We start from the raw sequence: 25,511 nt of genomic DNA on the forward strand, positions 1-25,511 counted from the left end.
GAGTGCGCCAGGAGGCGCTTGGTGAGTGGGGGGGTACTGTCATGTTTTGTCTTTGATCTTCATGTCTTGTCCCTGTGCTTCCCTCTGCTGGTCTTATTAGGTTCTTTCCCTCTTTCTATTCCTCTCTCTCCTCCTCCCTCTCTCCCTCCCCCGCTCTCTCTCTCTATCGTTCCGTTCCTGCTCCCAGCTGTTTCTCTTTCTCCTAACGACCTCATTTACTCTTTCACACCTGTCCCCTATTTTGCCCTCTGATTTGAGTCCCTATTTCTCCCTCTGTTTTCTGCTTCTGTCTTTGTCGGATTCTTGTTTGATGTTTGCTGTTCTGTGCCCAGGTTCCGCCCTGTCGTGTTTTTGCCTTCATCAGATGCTGCGTGTGAGCAGGTGTCATCTAAGATATATCCTGGAGTACCGTTTTTGTTTAATACTGGAATAAAGACTCTGTTTTTGTTAAGTCGCTTTTGGGTCCTCATTCACCAGCATAACAAGAACTTGACTGGAATGCACAGAGCCCTAACCTCAACCCCCTCGAACACCTTTGGGATGAATAGGAATGCCGACTGCGAGCCAGGCCTAATCGCCCAACATCAGTGCCGACCTCACTAATGATCTTGTGGCTGAATGGAAGCAAGTCGCCGCAGCAATGTTCCAACATCTAGTGGAAAGCCTTCCCAGAAGAGTGGAGGATGTTATAGCAGCAAAGGGGGGACCAACTCCATATTAATGCCATGATTTTGGAATGAGATGTTCGACGAGCAGGTGTCCATGTACTTTGGTCATGTAGTGTCAGTATTCCTGTTGTCCAGATGGGATAGGGCAGTGTGCAGTGCGATGGCGATTGCATCATTGGTGGATCTGCTGGGGTGGTATGCAAATTGTAGTGGGTGTTGGTTAAGGTGGAGGTGACATGATCCTTAAATACCCTCTCAAACCACTTTATGATGACAGAAGTAAGTGCTACGGGGCAATAGTAATTTGGTTCAGTTACCTCAGTTACCTTCGTTCAGCTTGCATTTTGACTCTGACAGTGATCTCGACTAGGAAAATGTTGGTGAGGACTGTTCTAGTCTATATACAGTGCCTTTGGAAAGTATTCAGACTCCATTACTTTTTCCACATTTTGTTACGTTACAGCCTTATTCTAAAGTGGATTAAATTAAACAACATCCTCAGAAATCTACACACAATTCCCAATAATGACAAAGCGAATAAAGGTTTTTAGAAATGTTTGCAAATGTATTAAAAAACAAAAACAGAAATACCTTATTTACATAAGTATTCAGACCCATTGCTATGAAACTCGAAATTTAGTTCAGGCGCATCCTGTTTCCATTGATCATCCTTGAGACATTTCTACAATTTGAGTCCACCTGTGATAAATTCAATTGATTGGACATGATTTGGAACGGCACACACCTGTCTATATAAGGACCCACAGTTGACAGTGCATGTCAGAGAAATAACCAAGCCATTTTTCCGTAGAGCTCCGAGACAGGATTGTGCCGAGGCACAGATCTGGGGAAGGGTACCAAAACATTTCTGCAGCATTGAAGGTCCCTAAGAACACAGTGGCCTCCATCATTCTTAAATGGGAAAAGTTTGGAACCACCAAGACTCTTCCTAGAGCTGGCTGCCCGGCCAAACTGAGCAATCGGGGAGGAAGGGCCTTGGTCAGGGAGGTGACCAAGAACCCCATGGTCACTCTGACAGAGCTCTAGAGTTCCTCTGAGGAAATAAGAGAACCTTCCAGAAGGACATCCATCTCTGTAGCACTTCACCAATCAGGCCTTCATGGTAGAGTGGCCAGACAGAAGCCACTCCTCAGTAAAAGGCACATGACAGCCCACTTGGAGTTTGCCAAAAGCCACCTAAAGACTCTCAGACCATAAGAAACAAGATTCTCTGGTCTGATGAAACCAAGATTGAACTCTTTGGCCTGAATGCCTAGCGTCACGTCTGGAGGAAACCTGGCACCATCCCAATGGTGAAGCATGGTGGTGGCAGCATCATGCTGTGGGGATGTTTTTCAGCTGCAGGGACTGGGAGGCTAGTCAGAATTGAGGCAAAGATGAACAGAGCAAAGTACAGAAAGATCCTTAATGAAAACCTGCTCCAGAGCGTTCAGCACCTCAGACTGGGGCGAATGTACACCTTCCAACAGGACAACGACCCTAAGCACACAGCCAAGACAACGTAGGAGTGGCTTTGGAACAAGTCTCTGCATGTCCTTGAGTGGCCCAGCCAGATCCCGGACCTGAATCCGATCAAACATCACTGGAGAGACCTGAAAATAGCTGTGCTGCAACACTCCCCATCCAACCTGACAGAGCTCGAGGGGATCTGCAGGAAGAAGGGGAGAAACTCCCAAGATACAGATGTACCAGGCTCGTAGCGTCATACCCAAGAAGACTCAATGCTGTAGTCGCTACCAAATGCTTCAACAAAGTACTGAGTAAAGGGTCTGAATACTTATGTAAATGTGATATTTCAGTTTAAATTGTTTATAAATTAAGAACAATGTCTAAAAAAAACAGTTTCTGCTTTATCATTATGGGGTTTGATGAGGGGATGAGGGGAAATATTTAAAAAATGAATTATAGAATAAGGCTGTAATGTAACAAAATGTGGAAAAAGTCAAAGGGTCTGAATACTTTCTAAAGGCACTGTATGTCTAGGATAGTTTGGGCTTCTCCAGGGAACTGACAACTTTCAAAGAAAACAATGGGTTCCACATCCAACTCTCTGGGCCAATGTTAAGCTTAAGATCTCAACTTTTATGGCAGTCAATCTTATTCTGTCACTATCACACCATCTATTTGATCCATTGATACCTTAGAGAAGTCCACTGGAATGATTTTACCTGGAGTGATTACTATGGAGTATTAAGACTTTTCCCCCCATTATGACCATGGTATTGGATGAGACGTGGGCAGCCAATAAGATACTTAATAACAATCCAATTGCACAACTTCAGACATATCACCTGCGGTACCTCAATATAAAAGGGAAATACTTGGAACAATACACATCTGGCAACCACTTTATTTCTCTATTTCCTTTTATTTCATTTAGCTGGAACAGTTTCCGTCATTCATATTATTCTATGTGATAGATGACTCTTATGATATTAACTTTGTCTCTGGCTGCACATTTGTTTGAAATCTTTTTCTATAGAAGACACCCTGATTCAACAAAAATGTGTTTGGGCCAGCCATGAGGTTAAATCAATGTGGGTAGTAGTCCGAATATTATCAAAGGCGCTGGATCACAAGAGTGGATGAACAAAAAGGTAATTCTCTTAAAAGCTTTGCCCTTTCAAATAACAAATAAGCAATGATACATCAAGCTTGAAAAAAACATTGAAGATAATACCCAACATGGTTTTTGAAAAGGCACCTGTTTCTAGCTTTGCTTTCTGAGCTATACATTTTTTTTTAAATATCTCTGCCCATATTTTGGTATGCATGCAGGTCAGCTATTAGACCATTAGGTACCAATACACAGCACAATAAAATCTGGTGCTAATGGGTTGCGAAGAGATCAGAGCACTGGTCATTATCCCCAAAACAGGGCTGGCATTTCCGAACAAAAAGTGTACAGCATTCAAATGAGCATATCGATTGGGAAGTGTTCAAAGGATCACAGTGGAAATCGCAAAATATTTTTTTACATTCTGGCTATTGAACATGCTTCAGATATGACATGTGGCTTGCTTACTACAATACATCCATGAGTTTCTGAAGTATTGGGACAGTGTCAATGTTTTGGTTGTTTTGGCTCTATACTCCAGCACTTTAGATTTGAAATGATACAATGACTGAGGTTAAAGTGCCACCGTCAGCTTTCATTTGAGGGTTTTTTCGGTCATATTGGGTGAACCGTTTAGAAACACTTTAGGTGACAGAAAGTATTGGGACAAATTCACTTATGTATATTAAAGTAGTAAAGTGTTTGGGCCCATATTTAAAGCAGGCAATGACTATATCAAGCTTGTGACTCTACAAATGTGTTTGTTTTGGTTGTATTTCAGATACCTTTGTGCCCAATAGAAATGAATGGTAAATAATGTATTATGACATGTTTGAGTCTCTTTTATTGAAAATCAAAATAGAATATGTTTCTTAACACGTCTTCATTAATGTGGACGCTACCATAATTACGAATAATCCTGAACTAATTGTGAAGAAAGTTACAGAGGCATACTGTACATTACCCCCCCCCCCCCCCCCCCCGAAATAAAAATGCTAACCTCCCCTGTTATTGTAATGGTGAGATGTTAACATGTCTTGGGGGTATCAATCAATACAATCAAATGTATTTATAAAGCCATTTTTACATCAGCAGATGTCACAAAGTGCTTATACAGAAACCCAGCCTAAAACCCCAAACAGCAAGCAATGCAGATGTAGAAGCACGGTGGCTAGGAAAAACTCCACAGAAAGGCAGAAACCTAAGAAGAAACCTAGAGAGGAACCAGACTCTGAGGGGTGGCCAGTCCTCTTCTGGTATGATATTTGTGCATCTCTAACTTTGTCACTCATCATTATTCACAATTAATTCAGGACTACTCATAATCATTGTAGCATCCACAGTGAAAAACATTTTTTTTGTCATTGTCCCAATACTTTTGGAGCTCACTCTATAGCCCAGGAGAGGGACTGACATAGTGGCACTAAAGACCAACTGAGATCTGGATGACTGACTACTGAGAGTTCCTTCCTGACACCATGTTGTTGAGTTGTATAATTTCTGAATAGGTTTGCTTATTAAAAAGCAAATGATAATGCCATAGAGATCCTCTTTTCCCTGGCCTCTCTCCCTGAGAGTCGTCGCTGTCTGATGGCAGATGCAGTGCTTGTTCTCTTTTCATTAGTGAGGAGGCAGCTGTGATAGCTTCCCACATGAGAGCAGACTACACTGCTGCCTCACTCGCTTTTTGTGGTGTGTGTGTCTGTGCGTGTGTGTGCCTGCGCGTGTTTGTGTTTGTGCGTGCGTGTGTGTGTGTGTGTGTGTGCTAAAGGCAGTCAACCCTCTCTTTGGGAGAGACAGATTGCACCATCATACTGCACCTCGAGATATACTAAATACATCGGGGTATACAGTATTTGGGTCATTGTCTCTCCAGTTTAATCAATTCTAATGCAACATCAATTACATCATGGACTTAATCATTCCTGTTTCATCCTTTATCGAGCCTTTACAGTCTAACTGTCTAACTTAAGGTGACGTTATGTCTTTTTCTGTCTGCTTGTGGAGGATATAATTGTGCTCTTATGATCTCTCACCATAATAATAATCCCTGAGGGGATTAATGATACTCATCTAATTGAACCAAACCAGTTTTGACTCTAATGCTACATTCCAAAACTTGCTAATGCCAACAATATCTGAATACCATTTACATTAATTGATAGCTTTAAAGCTACTGAAGTCCTGCCATCTTGGCACATTAGCTTAATTAATTTAATTAGGAGAAGGGATAGTTCAGGTCTCCCTCTTTAGAACAGTAACTACAAGGTGTCGCTATCAGAGCCAGCGATCAGTGGCGTGGTGGGTGGTAATAAGTGAGAGAGGCATGTGAGAGTCAGTGGGAGACTGTGTTTTCAAGGCCACCAGACAGGAAACAGAGTGTTGAATAACTGTTCAATCTTCCCTCAACTCCTCTTCCTCCAACCGTGAATTCCAATGTTCTTCTGAAGATGGAAGGAATTTAAATAAACTCCAGACCTGATGTCACAGGAAGGCCAAAAAGATCATCAAGAACAACAACCACCTGAGTCACTGCCTGTTCACCCCGCTATCATCCAGAAGGTGAGATCAGTACAGGTGCATCAAAGCCGGGACTGAAAGACTGAAAAACAGCTTTTATCTCAAGGCCATCAGACTGTTAAATAGCCATCACTAGCACATTAGAGGCTGCTGCACTATATACACTTTAATAACGGAACACTAGTCACTTTAATAATGTTTATATATTTTGTATTACTCATCTCATATGTATATACTGTATTCTATTCTACTGTATCTTAGTCTATGCCACTCTGACATTGCTCGTCCATATATTTATATATTCTTAATTCCTTTAGATTTTGTTAAATAAAGGTTAAATGAAATGTAATTAAATTGTTAGATGTTGCTTGTTAGATATTACTGCACTGTTGGAGCTAGAAACAGAAGCATTTCGCTACACCTGCAATAACATCTGCTAAACACGTAAATGTGACCAATACAATTTTGATTTTATTTGACAAATATGAGCTCATATGAATTCATATATGAAGCTGACATCCAAAAGGAGCAATATCTTTATTTGTCTGAGGACATGCTACAGTAGTCATGCTACAGTAGTCAGCTAAAAATCATGTTGGAGGTATGGCGACAATTCTCTATTCCATTTCTCTTCTTGTTTTTCTGCAGGCCTAATTATTATCAATGCAAATAAAGTGAGAGATTTGCAATGACCAAGAGAATGTCAAGAAGTTTCTAATGTCAACACTGTAGATCACCTATGTTGTATTTCCTCTGTATGACGTATTTACCCAGTATTGTGTGTAGGCTACAGATGGTTAAGAAGATGTTTGTCTTGTCTATTTCTAGAACAATACATCGTCTGTTGTAAACACTACTCTATCCTTCTTCCAAGGCAGCAATTGTTTTCCCTTTGCCCTTTACCTGACAACCAGTGGCCCTATCCCCTTAGACAGTCTAACCCACAGTTAATACACAGTTATCACACCATTATTACACAGCCACCGTGGTGCAGTCCCACTGAGATGCAATCCGCACAGCATTAGTAGGATTTTTATCAACTTAATATAAGAGGCACATAAAAAATAAGTAAATCAAGACAATCAGATACATACAGGAGGAAGACTACTGCTGGAGCTTCACTATTTCAGTTATCTGTGGATACTTTTTCCTGGCCCTCTCCCTGGCCTGTGAGATTGGGACTGTGACTCTCTGTTAAGAGATACCGCCGTGTTGGCCAGTCATGCTAACAGTACGCTAGTCGTCCAACTCACTAATCTGAAACATTCCTACTCCTTTTGGAAGAGCCTGTGCTTGATATTTTCAGCATATTGTTGTCCTTCTGGGGTGCATTTTTTCACAACGCTTCAATTTCCGTGAGGCGAGTGAAAAGGAACACAGTGATCAATCCATACAGTACATACCCTCCCATCGGCATATTGTTGAGGCTAAATCTCTTGCAAATTAGAAAAGGAGAGAATAACAAACTGAATAGCGATATCATATCAGGCTGCTCTAATATTCCCTTTGCACACTGAGGATTTCAGGCAAATGAGTTTGCACATTGTTAAGACGCTAAGGGACACTTTATTTGATATTACTAACATAGCTGAGTTGCGATCAGTTACAGAGCACATATGATACGAGGGCAGAGTGTCATGATCGTCTTGACGTGGAAGAGAGGACCAAAACGCAGCGTGTGAAAAATACATTATTTTTAATTATAACGACGAAACAAAAACAACAAACTGACGATCGTGAAGCTATTTAAACAAATCGTGCTGACACTAAACAAGGACATAGACAATTACCCACAACAGCCCAATGCCTATGGCTGCCTTAAATATGGCTACCAATCAGAGACAGAGGAATGACAGCTGTCTCTGATTGAGAACCATTCAGGCAACCATAGACATACCTAGAAACCTACACTCAACACTAACCCATACACTCTAACAAAACCCCCTAGACACTACAACCACCCAAGACAAGACAAAAACACAAACATCCCCCCTGTCACACCCTGACCTAACCAAAATATTACAGAAAATAAAGATAACTAAGGCCAGGGCGTGACACAGAGAGCCAACATCAGAGGATGACAGAGTCTGCTGAGATAGGGAAATTGATTAAATCGTTTTTTCCCCCTTATCAATCTACACACAATATCCCATAATGACAAAGCAAAAACAGGTTTATGTATTCGATTACAGCCTCGAGTCATCTTGGGTATGACGCTACAAGTTTGGCACTCATGTATTTGGGAAGTTTCTCCCATTCTTCTCTGCAGATTCTCTCAAATTCTGTCAAGTTGGATGGGGAGCGTCGCTGCACAGCTATTTTCAGGACTCTCCAGAGATGTTCGATCGGGTTCAAGTCCAGGCTCTGGCTGGGCCACTCAAGGAAATTCAGAGAGTTGTCCCAAAGCCACTCCAGCATTGTCTTGGCTGTGTGCTTAGGGTCGTTGTCCTGTTGGAAGGTAAACCTTCGCCCAGGTCTGAGGTCCTGATCGCTCTGGAGCAGGTTTTCATCAAGGATCTCTCTATACTTTGCTCCGTTCATCTTTCCCTCGATCCTGACTAGTCTCCCAGTCCCTGCCGCTGAAAATCATCCCCACAGCAGGATGCTGCCACCCCCATGCTACACCGTAGGGATGGTGACAAGCGTGCTCCAAGTACGGCCACTCTACCATAAAGGCCTGATTGTTGGAATGCTGTAGAGATGGTTGTCCTTCTCAAAGGTCCTCACATCGCCACAGAAGACCTCTGGAGCTCTGTCAGAGTGACCATCGGGTTCTTGGTCACCTCCCTGACCAAGGCCCTTCTCCCCACGATTGCTCAGTTTGGCCGGGCGGCCAGCTCTAGAAAGAGTCTTGGTGGTTCCAAACTTCTTCCATTTAAGAATGATGGAGGCTACTGTTTTCTTAGGGACCATCAGTGCTGCAGAATTTTTTTGCTACCCTTCCCCAGATCTGTGCCTCAACACAATCCTGTCTGAGCACTACGGACAAGTCCTTCAACCTCATGGCTTGGTTTTCGCTCTGACATGTACTGTCAACTGTGGGACCTTATATAGACAGGTGTGTGCCTTTCCAAATCATATCCAATCAATTGAATTTACCACAGCTAGACTCCAATGAATTTGTATAAACATCTCAAGGATGATCAATGGAAGCAGGATGCAGCTGAGGTCAATTTCAAGTCTCATAGCAAATGGTCTGAATACTTATGTGTCACGCCCTGGCCTTAGTATTATTTGTTTTCTTTATTATTTTAGTTAGGTCAGGGTGTGACATGGGGAATGTTTGTGTTTTATAGGTTTTGGGTGGTTATATGGTAAAGGGGGTGTTGGGTGTAGTGTATGGGTTTGTGTTGAGTGCATGTGTCTAGTTGTGTCTATGTTGGTGTAGTTGTCTAGGAGAGTCTATGGTTACCTGAATGGGTTCCCAATTAGAGACAGCTGATTTCTGTTGTCTCTGATTGGGAGCCATATTTAGGGTGGCCATGGGCTTTCATTTGATGTGGGTAATTGTCTATGTTATACGTTTGTAGCCTGTGTGTGCACTTCGTTATTAGCTTCACGATCGTTTTCTTGTTTTGTTTAGTGTGTAAGTGTTTTTGTTTCGTTTTACCTTCGTATTCATTAAAAGGAATATGGCTTATTTTCCTACTGCTGCGTTTTGGTCCGTCAATCCTCCACACGATCGTGACACTTATGTAAATAAGGTATTTCTGTTTATATTTTTAATACATTTGTAAAACATTCTAAAAACCTATTTTTCACTTTGTCATTATGGGGTATTGAGTGTAGATTGATGAGAAGAAAACATATGTCATCAATTTTAGAATAAGGCTTTAACGTAACAAAACGTGGAAAAGTGAAGGGCTCTGAATCCTTTCCAAAAGCACTGTGTATGCTAACACACATAACCTTTCATGCTGAGAATGTCCGGCACACAGACTGACAGGCTTATCATCTATTATAGGACGAGAATACTTTGTGGAAACAGTGTGGTTCTTCACAATCCATTTTCTCAATGTACCTCCAAGCTTCTAATCTGGATATTTGAATTGGAAAACCACCATTTGAAATGGTTATGGTGGGGTAGAAATAAGAATCTCAGTGAGTGAGAGCCTGACTTTGCTTGCCAGGTTTATAGTATTACAGGGTACACATGGCTGAGGATGAGACAACCATGACTCTAGTGAACTTTCTATCCTGTTTTCTGAATTTAATCTCTCACTCTCCAAGCCTAAATTCGAAGCATAATATAACGATTGACGGTAAACTTGGGGAGATTATTTTCTGAATTTCTCTCATTTTTCTCTCGATCATGCTGAAGGCCTCTGGCTGGGTTAGCTGGGTGTGTTTGTTTGTCTGTCGTGTGTCTACAGCTCAGTGGGGGAGAATCGATTCAGACAGGCGAGCCGCTCATCCATCACCTGCGTGTAAAGACAACACCCCAGCATCAGACTTACTCATGTGCTGAACCCAGTCACAATGCCTCCTCCGTGGGAAGATCTGTTGATATGGGGATTTAAGGCCGTTATTTGGAGCGCTCCTCATGTCATCATGGTCTTTCAAAACTGGGTGTGGTTTTGCATCATGGTTAAATTAATTACTAAAACAGAGGTTAAAGGTTAAAGTTTAAAACAATTCAAACATGACTTTGACCTTGAAAATCAATTAATTTACTAATTGAGTATTTAGAGTGTGAAGAAGGCACGTGAGACTCATATAGAAAGATATTAAGGGCTTTCGATTCAAAGAAGCAGCCACAGTGATATTCTTCAATCAGCCAAGCGATTTCCTCATTAGTGATCATGAACGTTAATGAGTCCATTTTACAGTCCAGTTATCAACTCTGGTACAGTTATTACCTGTCAACTCTTAAAAATAGAGATGCTATCAAGTATTAAGAGAGTAAGGTTTGAGGAAAGGCCACATGTCAGTAATCTGGAGGTCAGTGACCATCAGCCAATCGCAGGAGGCCGTGCGCACCCTGCAGCTTCAGCTGTGTCATTATTATACAGTACTGTTCGACACAAGGTGACTAAGAGGATTGGGATATGGCATCCCAGAGGTTGGCATTAAACTGGCTTAATTAAAGCTGGAATTGAATTGAAACAATACCAAAGCAGTCACCCCGCCTGTATTTTGGTAAAAAGCTGAAGGATGGGTCTGTAATTACTCTCAAATTCAAAGCGAGAGCTATGTATGCAAGGTCTGACCATCTATGACATCAAAATGATAGTTTTAACCATGTTTTGAGGCTATACAGTGTTTGTTTACATTGACTTTGTTTACAAACAAAGTCAATGTTTGCCCTCAGAACAGCCTCGATTTGTCGGGGGCATGGACATCCACAGGGATGCTGACCCATTTTGACTCCAATGCTTTCCACAGTTGTGTCAATTTGGCTGGATGTCCCTTGGGTGGTGGACCATTCTTGATACACATGGGAAAGTGTGAGCGTGAAAAACTCAGCAACATTGCACAAACTGGTGCGCCTGACACCTACTACAATATCCCGTTCAAAGGCACTAAAATCTTTTGTCTTGCCCATTCACCATCTGAATGGCACACATACACAATCCATGTCTCAATGGTTTCTAGGCTTAAAAATATTTTTTTACCCTGTCTCCTCCTTTTCATCTACACTGATTGAAGTGGATTTAACAAGTGACTTCAATAAGCGATAGCTTTCACCTTGTCCGTCTTTGTCATGGAAAGTTATAATGTTTCTAAATGTTTTGTACACTCAGTGTATATCATTAATCAGTGGTGATTTTAGCATGTAAATCTTGGTTGGGCAAAAACAAAAAAATTGGGGATGTATGCCAGCAAAGCCACAACACAACACAACACTAAACAATAGATTAATTGCACTATAACGGTGACAAACGGTGGCCTGCTGGAGGTCATTTTGCAGGGCGCTGGCAGTGCACCTCCTTGTACAAAGGAGGAGGTAGCGGTCCTGCTGCTGGGTTGTTGCCCTCCTACGGCCTCCTCCACGTCTCCTGATGTACTGGCCTGTCTCCTGGTAGCGCCTCCATGCTCTGGACACTACGCTGACAGACACAGCAAACCTTTTTGCCACAGCTCGCATTGATGTGCCATCCTGGATGAACTGCACTACCTGAGCCACTTGTGTGGGTTGTAGACTCCGTCTCATGCTACCACTAGAGTGAGAGCACCGCCAGCATTCAAAAGTGACCAAAACATCAGCCAGGAAGCATAGGAACTGAGAAGTGGTCTGTGGTCACCACCTGCAGAATGACTCCTTTTTTGGGGGTGTCTTGCTAATTGCCTATAATTTCCACCTTTTGTCTATTCCATTTGCACAACAGCATGTGAAATTTATTGTCAATCAGTGTTGCTTCCTAATTGGACAGTTTGATTTCACAGAAGTGTGATTGACTTGGAGTTACATTGTGTGGTTTAAGTGTTCCCTTTATTTTTTTGAGCAGTGTATGATTCTCAATCAGGGACAACGATTGACAGCTGCCTCTGATTGAGAACCATATTAGGCCGAACACAGAAACAGACAAATTAGACACACAACATAGAATGTCCACCCAGCTCACGTCCTGACCAACACTAAAACAAGCAAAACACATAATAACTATGGTCAGATTGTGACAGTGGGCAAATTTTGTCATCAAACTTTGTCATCAAAGTCTGTCATTCTCTGGATTTATGGTGTTTTCAAGACAACTGGGAACTCGGAAAAAAACAAGGTCGATTCATGATGACATCAGTGATCTTCAGATTTTAGCTCTAGAAAGAGGCCCAAGTTCCAGATTTACAATTCCGAATTGGATGACCGTTCAAAACGTATTTTCCCAGTCGTAGCTACTTTTTTCCCTAGTTACCAGTTGTCTTGATCTCACTAGTCAGATTTTGCAGTTCCGAGTTAACAGTTGTTTTGAGCAAATCATCCTTCATTAACAGAATGGCCAATGTTGAATGTTTATCATTTTAAGATTGGAAAAGACACCATTAATCCTAGACTTGGGACCACATGGCCACTCCACTGAATAGTAGGCTAGTGATTGCTTTGCAGTGCTTGCAGTTAGCCACTGATTCCTTCCAAACCACTCATTGTTACATTTGCGATTTCCAACTTGTTGTGTAATGTTTATGTCTAATGGCCGATGAGCACCGATACATTTTATCTATAATTTCTCTTTATTATTTCTCTTCATATGACAAGAATTAAAAAGGATGACAAGGATTAAAAAGGATTTGCCAGTAGATTGTCAACTTGATTCATGATGATGGCTGCTAGCTAAGATTTTGAAAGTATGATGTTGACATGATCAGTCCAATCAAAGCTACTGTTGATATAACGTGATTTGACGTAATTTTATCTGTGGCCAATGACCTTGAGCCTTCTTGGATGGGCACTTCTAATGTAACTCTATGGCAGCACCCAAGGGTCTGGAATTGTTTTGCTCTACCCTTAGACTTGGCGGTGACATAGTGTCCCCATGAGTGAAAGAACACTGAGCCAATCATGGCGCACGCTCCGTATTTTCCGCTGGATGCCCCACCACCACAGAAAGCACTGAGCTACAGTAGGCTGAAACACCTGCATTTTGGAGCTACCTTACTCAAGAAAACAAAAAAGAGACCATGTTTGTATGTGGCTTTATTAACTCAATGGTACATATATTTTTTTACATTGTTTGCAAACTGATATGTGAAATGTATCAATGCCAAAATAACATGAAAACAGGAAGCCCTGCAACATTTTTAGCTAAAAATGTGGGTCTCTACTGTCATTAATGAATAAGTCAAAAAATGTTTGTAGCTACCAAGGATTCTAGTTTTAATCTCTGGAAGGCCTGTTTATGAATCAACAACTCTAGTCCCTCTCGAACAAGTGTTAGTGGATTCATATTTTTTTATTCATGTTTATATGAATGAGACACGATAGACACGGTGATTCTCGAGTGCCACTAACCCATTTTTCACCAGCCTCCGGCGATATCATTATGTCTGACTACAGATGCAGAAGTGCCACAAAAAATCAGTCCTGTCAAGTGCCTATGGGGTGTAAGGATAGTATTTCAGTCTATTAATATACATGTCATGTCTTTTTATTGCACAAATCATCACCTTCTGCATTCAGTGCCTGATTTCCTTCAGAAATAAAGAGGGATGGGTACATTTCCCATGAGCACATCTTATCACAAACTGACAGTTCCCTTACAAAAAAAATATTTGTTACGGCAAACTTCCCTAAGTTTGTGGCAAATTTGCTGCAAACTAAATAGTGTCCTACAAAAATGTTGCCCGACGTTTGCAAAGGGTTTTCCACTAGTGGTAAATCTGCAACAAACCTTAGGCACAATAATATGTATTGCCACTAGTGGCAAACAGTTCGCCATAGGTTTTTTTGTGGCAAACAATTCTCTCAAGATTCTATTTGAATCTGTGGCAACAATATGTATTGCCAGTAGTGGCAAACAGTTTACCAGAAACCGTTTCTGGTGATCATATGAGTTCCATGACCAGTAACCGTTGAAGACCAGTCAGGGGAGAAGAAAAATCTGTTGGAAAATGGAAAACAAGTTTTGATGGATTGATTTTATTTGCCATTTAAAAAAAAAAACATACTCGCAGTACATACATTTTTAAAACGTGACAGGGATATCACAAAAAAAGTCAGAGACATTTATATTGTGGTAACTAAATTCCATGGTGTAAAAACATTACAACATTACATAGATACACAGATACTCTACATACAGTAGATGCAGAGATTAAACATTTGTTCTATTCTTTGATCATTAGCCAGCTTTTGACATTCTTTTAAAATTAAGTTATGGTTGGCATATCTTTGAGTTGCTGTGGTAGTCTGTTCCACTCCACAGCGCTAGTATAAAAAGGTGTTCTTACCAGATAGACTCTTAAATTTAAAACCGGCAATATCAGAGTCTCTGGCCATGGTATTGCATTGGTGGACATCTCTAATATTAGTGATTTAAAAAAAAATGTACCTGGGGGATGAGTCAGTAAATATTCTGTGGACCAGACAGAGTTAATTAATATTACATTTTTCTCTACAGAGAGCCAGCCTAGCTGCTTAAAATGAGTAAGAGGGGGGGGGTTTAAGTACAATTCTCACCAGCTTGTTTTGGCTGGCATGTAGCTTATTCTTTTGATGTTTGGGCCTGCTGGTGAACTATGATGTGCAGGAATAATCAAAGTGACATTGAATTAGCGCACCTGCCAGAGTCTTTAGGTGTCACTATCAAGATATGTTGAGGTCCGAGATACTGTAGGAATTGCATTTTTTGATTTTCTTTGTTAAAACTTTCAGAGCCATAGTCTCACCAGTCAAGTACCTATCCAATTCACACCCAAGGTAGCTGATTGAATTACCCACTTCAACACTAAAACCAGAGGATCTTCCAAGCTTTACTCTGGAACCAGGGCTGGATAAAGAAATCATAGGCCCCACTTGTCTGAAGGAAGAACAGCACTGGCGCCAAAGCAGCCTGTGTACATGCTGTGTCTGTGTGGAGTCTGGAGTCTGTAGGGCAACAGGCCTGCCTGCTCTGCTAGGAGAAGAGGGGGGAGGAGCAGACAGGCTGAGAATGGAGAGAGTTCCTCTGCTCCAGAGTTCCTCTGTGGAGATGGGAGAAGCTTCCAGAAAGACAACAATCTTTGCAGCACTCCACCAATCAGGCCTTTATGGTAGAGTTGCCAGACGGAAGCCACTCCTCAGTAAAAGGAACATGACAGTCGGCTTGGAGTTTGCCAAAAGGCACCTAAAGGACTCTGATCATGAGAAAGAAGATTCTCTGGTCTGATGAAACCAAGATTGAACACATTCAAGATTGAACACATTTACATACCCTACATTACTCATCTTATATGTATATACTGTAATCTATACCATCTACTGCATCTTGCCTATGCTGTTCGGCATACATATTCTTATTCATTACTTGAAACTTGTGTGTATAAGGTAGTTGTTGTGAAATTGTTAGATTACTTGTTAGATATTAATGCACGGTCGGAACTAGAAGCACAAGCATTTCGCTACACTCGCATTAACATCTGCTAACCATGTGTATGTGACCAATACAATTTGATTTGATTTGAAATCCCGCTATGCCCTCCGACGAACCATCAAACAGGCAAAGCGTCAATACAGGACTAAGATTGAATCGTACTACACGGGCTTGCAAACTATTACGGACTACAAAGGGAAGCACAGCCACGAGCTGCCCAGTGACACAAGCCTACCAGACGAGCTAAATTACTTCTATGCTCGCTTCGAGGCAAGCAACACTGAAGCATGGATGAGAGCACCAGGGACTATGGATGACTGTGTGATCACGCTCTCTGTAGCCGATGCGAGTAAGACCTTTAAACAGGTCAACATTCACGAGGTCGCAGGCCCAGACGGATTACCAGGACGTGTACACCGAGCATACGCTGACCAACTGGCCCTGACCGAGTCTGTAATACCAACATGTTTCAAGCAGACAACCATAGTCCCTTTGCCCAAGAACACCAAGGTAACCTGCCTAAATGACTACTTATCCGTAGCACTCATGTCTATAGCCATGAAGTGCTTTGAAAGGCTCATATCAACACCATTATCCCAGAAACCCTAGACCCACTCCAATTTGCATACCGCCCCAACAGATCCACAGATGACGCAATCTCTATTGCACTCCGCACTGCCCTTTCCCACCTGGACAAAAGGAACACCTATGTGAGAATGCTATTCATTGACTACAGCTTAGTGTTCAACACCATAGTGCCCTCAAAGATCAGCACTAAGCTAAGGACCTTTTGTCACGATCGTCGTCCTCCTCATCTGAGGAGGAGTAGTAAGAAGGATCGGAGGACCAAAATGCAGCGTGATGATTATCCATTTTAATTAGAAAACTTGAAAACAAAGAACAAAACAATAAACGGACAAACGAACGAAAACGCAACAGTCCCGTATGGTGACATACAAAAAGACACAGAAACAGGAACAATCACCCACAACCCACAATACAAAACAGGCTACCTAAATATGGTTCCCAATCAGAGACAACGACTAACACCTGCCTCTGATTGAGGACCATATCATGCCAAACACATAGAAATAGACAAACTAGACATACAACATAGAATGCCCACTCAGATCACACCCTGACCAAACAAAACATAGAAACATACAAAGCAAACTATGGTCAGGGCGTGACACCTTTGGACAAAACACATCCCTCTTCAACTGGATCCTGGACTTCCTGACAGGCCGCCGCCAGGTGGTAAGGGTAGGTAACAACACATCTGCCACGCTGATCCTCAACACAAGGGCCCCTCAGGGGTGTGTGCTCAGTCCCTTGCTGTACTCCCTGTTCACTCATGACTGCATGGCCAGGCATGACACCAACATCATCATTAAGTTTGTCGACGACACAACAGTGTTAGGCCTGATCACGGACAACGTCGAGACAGACTATAGGGTCGAGGTCAGAGACCTGGCAGTGTGGTGCCAGGATAACAACCTCTCCCTCAACGTGATCAAGACAAAGGAGATGATTGTGGACTACAGGAAAGGAGGGCCGAACACGTCCCCATTCTCATCGACGGGGCTGTAGTGGAGCAGGTTGAGAGCTTCTAGTTCCTTGGTGTCCACATCACCAACAAACTAGCATGGTCCAAACAAATCAAGATAGTCATGAAGAGGGCACGGCAAAACCTATTCCCCCTCAGGAGACTGAACAGATTTGGCATGGGTCCTCAGATCCTCAAAAAGTTATCCAGCTGCACCATCCTGATTGGTTGCATCACCGCCTGGTATGGCAACTGCTCGGCCTCCGACCGCAAGACACTACAGAGGGTAGTGCGTACGGCCCAGTACATCACTGGGGCCAAGCTTCCTGCCATCCAGGACCACTATACCAGGCGGTGTCAGAGGAAGGCCATAAAAATTGCCAAAGACTCCAGCCACCCTAGTCATAGACTGTTCTCTCAGCTACCGCATAGCAAGCAAGCGGTACCGAAGCGCCAAGTCTAGATCCAAAAGGCTTCTTAACAGCTTCTACCCCAAAGCCATAAATCTCCTGAACAGCTAATCAAATAGCTACCCGTACAATTTGCATTGACCCCCACCCCCATTTTTACGCTGCTGCTACTCTCTGTTTATTATCTTTGTATAGTCACTTTACCTCTACCTACATGTACATATTACCTCAATTACCTCGACTAACCAGTGCCCCTGCACATTGACTGTACTGGTACCCCCTGTATTTAGCCTCTGTAACGGCGTTCCTCTCTCTCTTCATAAGAAGAGGTGGAGTAGTGATCGAGCCAAGGCGCAGCGGGTTGTGAATACATGATGATTTATTAAATAAACAAAACAGACAAAGACGAAAACGAACTATACTTGATATAACTAACAAAATAACAAAACGATGTAGACAGACCTGAACAAACGAACTTACAAATTCACGAAGCACGCTGACACAGGAACAGACTACATAAACGCACGAACAAACCGAAACATTCCCGTATGGTGTAACATCGACACAGACACAGGAGACAATCACCCACAAACAAACAGTGAGAACACCCTACCTAAATATGACTCTTAATTAGAGGAGAACGCAAAACACCTACCTCTAATTAAGAGCCATACCAGGCAACCAAAACCAACATAGAAACAGATAACATAGACTGCCCACCCAAAACACATGCCCTGACCTAAACACATACAAAAACAACATAAAACAGGTCAGGACCGTTACAGAACCCCCCCCTCAAGGTGCGAACGCCGGGCGCACCAGCACAAAGTCCAGGGGAGGGTCTGGGTGGGCAGTTGACCACGGTGGTGGCTCCGGCTCTGGACGCTGTCCCCACACCACCATAGTCACTCCCCGTTTCTGTCTTCCCCTCCCAATGACCACCCTAAAACTCACATCCCCTAAATAAACGGCCAGCACCGGGACAAGGGGCAGCACCGGGACAAGGGGCAGCACCGGGACAAGGGGCAGCACCGGGACAAGGGGCAGCACCGGGACAAGGGGCAGCACCGGGATAAAGGGCAGCACCGGGATAAAGGGCAGCACCGGGATAAAGGGCAGCACCGGGACAAGGGGCAGCACCGGGACAAGGGGCAACACCGGGACAAGGGGCAGGTCCCGGCTGATATACTCTGGCAGATCCTGGCTGAGGGACTCTGGCAGGTCTATGCAGGCTGACGGCTCTCGACGCTCATGGCGGGCTGACGGCTCTCGACGCTCATGGCGGGCTGACGGCTCTCGACGCTCATGGCGGGCTGACGGCTCTCGACGCTCATGGCGGGCTGACGGCTCTCGACGCTCATGGCGGGCTGACGGCTCTCGACGCTCATGGCGGGCTGACGGCTCTTGACGCTCATGGCTCTCTGACGGCTCTGGCTGCTCATGGCTCTCTGACGGCTCTGGCTGCTCATGGCTCGCTGGCGGCTCTGGCAGATCCTGTCTGGTTGGCGGCTCTGGCAGATCCTGTCTGGTTGGCGGCTCTGGCAGATCCTGTCTGGCGGGCGGCTCTAGCGGCTCCTGTCTGGCGGGCGGCTCTAGCGGCTCCTGTCTGGCGGACGGCTCTGTAGGCTCATGGCAGACGGGCGGCTTTGCAGGCTCATGGCAGACGGGCGGCTTTGCAGGCTCATGGCAGACGGATGGCTCAGACGGCGCCGGGGAGACGGATGGCTCAGATGGCGCTGGGGAGACGGATGGCTCAGATGGCGCTGGGGAGACGGATGGCTCTGGCCGGATACGGCGCACTGTAGACCTGGTGCGTGGTGCCGGAACTGGAGGCACCGTGCTAATGATAAGCACCTTCCTACTAGTGCGGGGAGCAGGAACAGGGCACACTGTATTCTCAAAGCCCACTCTATACCTGATGCGAGGTACCGGCACTGCTGACACCGGGCTGAGGACAAACACATCAGGATTAGTAGGGGGAGAAGATACAGTGTGTTCAGGGCTCTGGAGAAGCACAGGAGGCTTTGTGCGTGGTGCCGGAACTGGAGGCACCGAACTGGATACACGCACTACAGAGAGAGTGCGTGGAGGAGGAACTGGGCTCAGGAGACGCACTGGTAGCCTAGTGCGTAGTGTAGGCACTGTAGGTACTAGGCTGGGGCGGGGAGGTGGCGCCGGAAATACCGGACCGTGGAGGCGTACTGGCACTCTTGAGCATCGAGCCTGCCCAACCTTACCTGGTTGAATGCTCCCGGTCGCCCGACCAGTGCGGGGAGGTGGAATAACCCGCACCGGCCTATGTAGGCGAACCGGGGAAACCATGCGTAAGGCCGGTGCCATGTATGCCGGCCCGAGGAGACGCACTGGAGACCAGACGCGTTGAGCCGGCCTCATGACACCTGGCTCAATACCCAATCTAGCCCTACCAGTGCGGGGAGGTGGAATAACCCGCACTGGGCTATGCACTCGTACAGGAGACACCGTGCGCTCTACTGCGTAACACGGCGCCTGCCCGTACTCCCGCTCTCCACGGTAAGCCTGGGAAGTGGGCACAGGTCTCCTACCTGCCCTTGGCCCACTACCTCTTAGCCCCCCCCCAAGAAATTTTTGGGAATTACTTACGGGCTTTTTGGGCTTCCGTGCCAGACGCGTTCCCTCATAGCTCCGGTTCCTCTCTCCGGTAGCCTCTGCTCTCCTCAGTGCCTCCAGCTGCTCCCATGGCTTTTCGGGCTTCCAGCCACGTCTCCTTGCTGCCTCCTCAAACCACCGCTCCTGGGCTTTAGCTGCCTCCCTCTCTTCCTGAGAGCGACGATTCTCTCCTGCCTTAGCCCAGGGACCCTCTCCATTCAATATCTGCTCCCAAGTCCAGAAGTCCTTGTTGCCCTGTCCCTTACTCCGTTGACTCCGCTGCTTGGCTCTGGTATGGTGGGTGATTCTGTAACGGCGTTCCTCTCTCTCTTCATAAGAAGAGGTGGAGTAGTGATCGAGCCAAGGCGCAGCGGGTTGTGAATACATGATGATTTATTAAATAAACAAAACAGACAAAGACGAAAACGAACTATACTTGATATAACTAACAAAATAACAAAACGATGTAGACAGACCTGAACAAACGAACTTACAAATACACGAAGCACACTGACACAGGAACAGACTACATAAACGCACGAACAAACCGAAACATTCCCGTATGGTGTAACATCGACACAGACACAGGAGACAATCACCCACAAACAAACAGTGAGAACACCCTACCTAAATATGACTCTTAATTAGAGGAGAACGCAAAACACCTGCCTCTAATTAAGAGCCATACCAGGCAACCAAAACCAACATAGAAACAGATAACATAGACTGCCCACCCAAAACACATGCCCTGACCTAAACACATACAAAAACAACATAAAACAGGTCAGGACCGTTACAGCCTCGCTACTATTTTTTATTGTTGCTCTTTAATTATTTATTATTTTTCTATTTTCTTATTTTTCACTTCCGTTTATTTTAGTAAATACTTTCTTAACACCTATTTTTCTTAAAACTGCATTGTTGGTTAAGGGGTTGTACGTAAGTATTTCACTGTAAGGTCTACACATGTTGTATTCGACTCATGTGACAACTACAATTTGATTTAATTTGATATGGAATCATGTAGTAACCAAAAAAGTGTTAAACAAATCCAAATATATTATATATTTGAGATTCTTCAAAGTAGCCACCCTTTGCCTTGATGACAGCTTTGCACACTCTTGGCATTCTCTCAATCAGCTTCATGAGGTCGTCACCTGGAATGCATTTCAATTAACAGGTGTGCCTTGTTAAAAGTTAATTTGTGGAATTTCTTTCCTTCTTAATGCATTTGAGCCAATCACTTGTGTTGTGACAAGGTAGTCGTGGTATACAAAAGATAGCCCTATTTGGTAAATATCAAGTCTATATTATGGCAAGAACAGCTCAAATAAGCAAAGAGAAATGACAGTCCATCATTACTTGAAGACATGAAGGTCAGTCAATGCGGAACATTTCACGACCTTTTAATGTTTATTCAAGTGCCGTCGCAAAAACCATCAAGCAATATGATGAGACTGGTTCTCATGAGGACCGCCACAGGAAAGGAAGACCCAGAGTTACATCTGCTTCAGAGGATAAGTTCATTAGAGTTACCAGCCTCAGAAATTGCAGCCCAAATAAATGCTTCACAGTGTTCAAGTAACAGACACATCTCAACATGAACTGTTTAGAGGAGACTGCATGAATCAGGCCTTCATGGTCGAATTGCTGCAAAGAAACCACTACTAAAGGACACTAATAAGAAAAAAAGACTTGATTGGGCCAAGAAACACAAGCAATGGACATTAGAGCAGTTGAAATCTGTCCTTTGGTCTGATGAGTCCAAATTTGAGATTTTTAGTTCCAACGCGTTCCACTGGGATGCTGGCCCGTGTTGACTCCAATGTTTCCCACAGTTGTGGCAAGTTGGCTGGATGTGTTTTGGGTGGTGGACCATTCTTGAATGGCACATATACACAATCCATTGTCTCAATTGTCCTAAGGCTTACACCTCCTTATTTAACCTTTCTCATCCCCTTCATCTACACTGATTGAAGTGGATTTAACAAGTTACATCAATAAGGGGGATCACAGCTTTTACCTGGTCAGTCTATGTCATGGAAAGAGTAATGATGTTTCACACACTCAGTGTATCCCCTACTGAATGACTACCACAGACTACGTTCTAAGGCTAAGATGTGATAGGCTTTCAGGTCCCCACACAAATGTGCATCGCTGGCACCATATCTATATATTCCGGAGTCTGACATTACTGGTTCTGATATTGCTTGTTCTGGTATTTCTTTAAAATAAAAATGGTCATAAATTGGTTATTGTATTGTTTCTAGATATGACTGCACTGTTGGAGCTACAAACATAAGCATATTGCTGCACCTGCAATAAAATCTGCAAATCTTTGACCAATACATTTTGATTTGATGTTAAATGTTGAAGCTATATAAAAATATGAAATAAACTATTTATTTGGGAAATATTCAGGATTTGCTCTTTTCGTCATTAGCATGCTGATGATTTGAAGTTGAATTGGATTTATTTTTTATCTTACTTATAAGACATTTAATACACGTTGTTTAGTATATTTAGTACTTTTAATATGTTTAGTTTACTTTTCTTTGTGAGAAGCAAGTTCATTTAAAGTTATATGTGATTTGGTTTACATAGATACGACATTTCAATGTTGTTAATACACAAAGTAACCAACAAGCCGATATAATTTGCAGCAAACAGTACAATGTTCCCCACAAGTTTCCCAGAATTGTTTGCCAGAAGTTCACAAGTCGCAGCAAATTTGTTGCAACAGTTTGCCACAAAACAAATTTGCATGTGAAAATATGAACTTGCGGAAAATTTGCCAAAGATTTGCCACAACTGTTTACCACAACTGTTTAAATTTGCCAAAGATTTGCCACAACTGCCTGTTTTTCGATGAGTGAGTCCTGCTATTGTTCCACAACATCAATGAAGTGCACTTTCTATGCAAAACCTAATCATGTATAGTAATGCCCGAGCAACTCAGCACCTGCCTGTGCATGCCAAGGAGAGATATCTCTGGAAAGGGGACGGCGGCGGTTTGAGTGTGTGCCCAAAATCAAAACCATAAACCCCCAGAATGAACACACAAACAAACAAAATCTAGAAATGCAGGAATCTGCATTTTTATAATATTTAGAGTGGATTTTATGGAGTTATGTATGTTGAGCTAAGATAACAATAACCCAGATGAAATATTGCGTGTCGGAGGGAAATCTGGAGGGGGCGGCTAAAATGAGTCAGCCATCTGACAGGACGGTTCTGACAGTTGTGCTGTCTAATTGTGATGCTCAGGCAACCTTTTTCTGATTGCAATCATTCACAGCTGTGTCATCTCAGGGACTGGGACAGACTAACAACATGGAAATGCCATCAGAATGTACTTGATATTTCATCAAAGGTGGCAGGTGATATTTACCCACTGAAAGGGCTCTGCACCTCATTGTCTCTTTGGTTAAAAAAAACAGCATTAGTATTTACACTGTGGGTAACATTCTGTAAGACCATTTAGTAAGACAGGTGAGAATGTAAGCTAGACATTTACCTTAAATACCACTAGAATAAGTATGACAGACATAAACACACACATGCAGAGCGAGACAGACACAGAGAGGGACAGGCACACAGAGAGAGACAGAGAGAGAGGGACAGGCACACAGAGACAGACACAGATAGAGGGACAGGCACACAGAGAAAGACAAAGAGAGAGGGTCCGCTCATCAACCAAGAATTCACAAAATGGGAAAAACACCAAATTGAGGCTCTAATTCTTTAATTCTAACTCTAATTCTTCTTTGGTCCTAATTCTTTAATAAATACATTTTAACCCACAAACAGTGAGTAAATGCAAAAGCCATGAGCATTGAAATGGGCCATCAATAAAGGGTTTGCAAGTAGGCGCCAAATCAATAGGCTGAAGTAAGGGAGTCCATCTGAATCGTTGCTGTGATGTACAGTGGATGTTTGATGCACATACTATATGACTGTAAATGTAATGCACATCTTTCTTACTTTCCATTCTCTAAAGTCAGATCTGCACTGTAGAACAGAACACTCTGTATTGCAGGGTGAATGAATAAGCATTTCTGATAATTCAGATGTGCCCCAAGAGAATAAGTTTATTCATGCATTTCAGGACAGCTGTCAAGAGAGAACTTTTTAGCTGAGCAGATTCTCTGCAATCTGCCTATCACATTATTACTTTTGTTGTGGATGTCAATCTGAATTATTTCTTATTTCTGAACAAGACAAGGCATTGTCATTCAGAAATTATAGCTGCATCAGTCATTGAAATACATATTTTGACATGAGGAAGAGCAATCAGTTATCATTACAAACATAGCAAATTCTTACAATCACAATGAAACCAAACGCAGGTCCTACATGAATGATCAGGCTACTTCAACCTGGGATCGAATAATAAACAGGTCAAACACTTACAGAGGTGGTAACAGATGGCAGGTCCGCCATCCGGGACTCATTGACCCCCGTGTCGTTCCAGGAGGAGAGCGTCTCCACGATGCACGTGCAGTTCGGGTCCTGGAACGGACACGAGATGCGCTTCGGAACCGAGCGCATGGCGTCGCTCATCGCTCCACTTTCGCCCTACAAGACTGATGATGGATTGTAGGTGGACCGTGGGAAATAGAAATAAGCTGGGAGTCCTGACACAAATCCGACAGCTGTCCGACTAGAGGCAAATATGAAACTTCAATATGGCCAAGTGATGATAACTTCTCTTGTTGGCTCCACAGTGGGAATCTGTTCTGGAAAGTTATCGATTATCGATATGAATGTTAATTGACTACAGTCTACGTAGGTTATGGGTCTTGATATGTGTAGTCGGTAAGACACAGCGGCATAAAACACAGTTTGACAACCGCAAGAGAGGATGACGTTTCATACGCTCTTGCGCGCCCGCCACGCAACAGCCCTTCTTTTTTTTTTAAATTGACATATTTATGTATCGCTCTATTCTCCATGTCCTTGCTCCAAGTTGTCACTCCCCACCAGGGGGCCAGGGTTCAGCTCTGGAATCACGCTTTCCACAGTACTCTGAGGGTCGGTTTCAAAATTACTGAAAAGGCACTTTCATTATCACATTTGTGCCAAAGAAGCCATTGCATTTGCCAGTAATTGTCTCACTCACAGTCAAATATATTAACATGTAATACGGTTGTG

At 43.4% G+C, this 25,511-nt stretch overlaps 1 protein-coding gene across 1 annotated transcript in view; it reads right to left on the reverse strand.

Moving 5' to 3' along the window:
* Positions 1-25,173, reverse strand: part of LOC129836252 (melanopsin-A-like) — a 74,941-nt gene extending 49,768 nt beyond the window's left edge. The window contains exon 1 of the mRNA XM_055902164.1: positions 24,771-25,173. Within this exon, the coding sequence (XP_055758139.1) occupies positions 24,771-24,920 (150 nt within the window). The 5' untranslated portion in view covers positions 24,921-25,173. The remainder of the gene's footprint in view (positions 1-24,770) is intronic.
* Positions 25,174-25,511: the final 338 nt, after the last annotated feature.

Source organism: Salvelinus fontinalis, chromosome 37, assembly GCF_029448725.1.
Source record: "Salvelinus fontinalis isolate EN_2023a chromosome 37, ASM2944872v1, whole genome shotgun sequence".
NCBI classification, from domain to species: Eukaryota; Metazoa; Chordata; class Actinopteri; order Salmoniformes; family Salmonidae; genus Salvelinus; species Salvelinus fontinalis.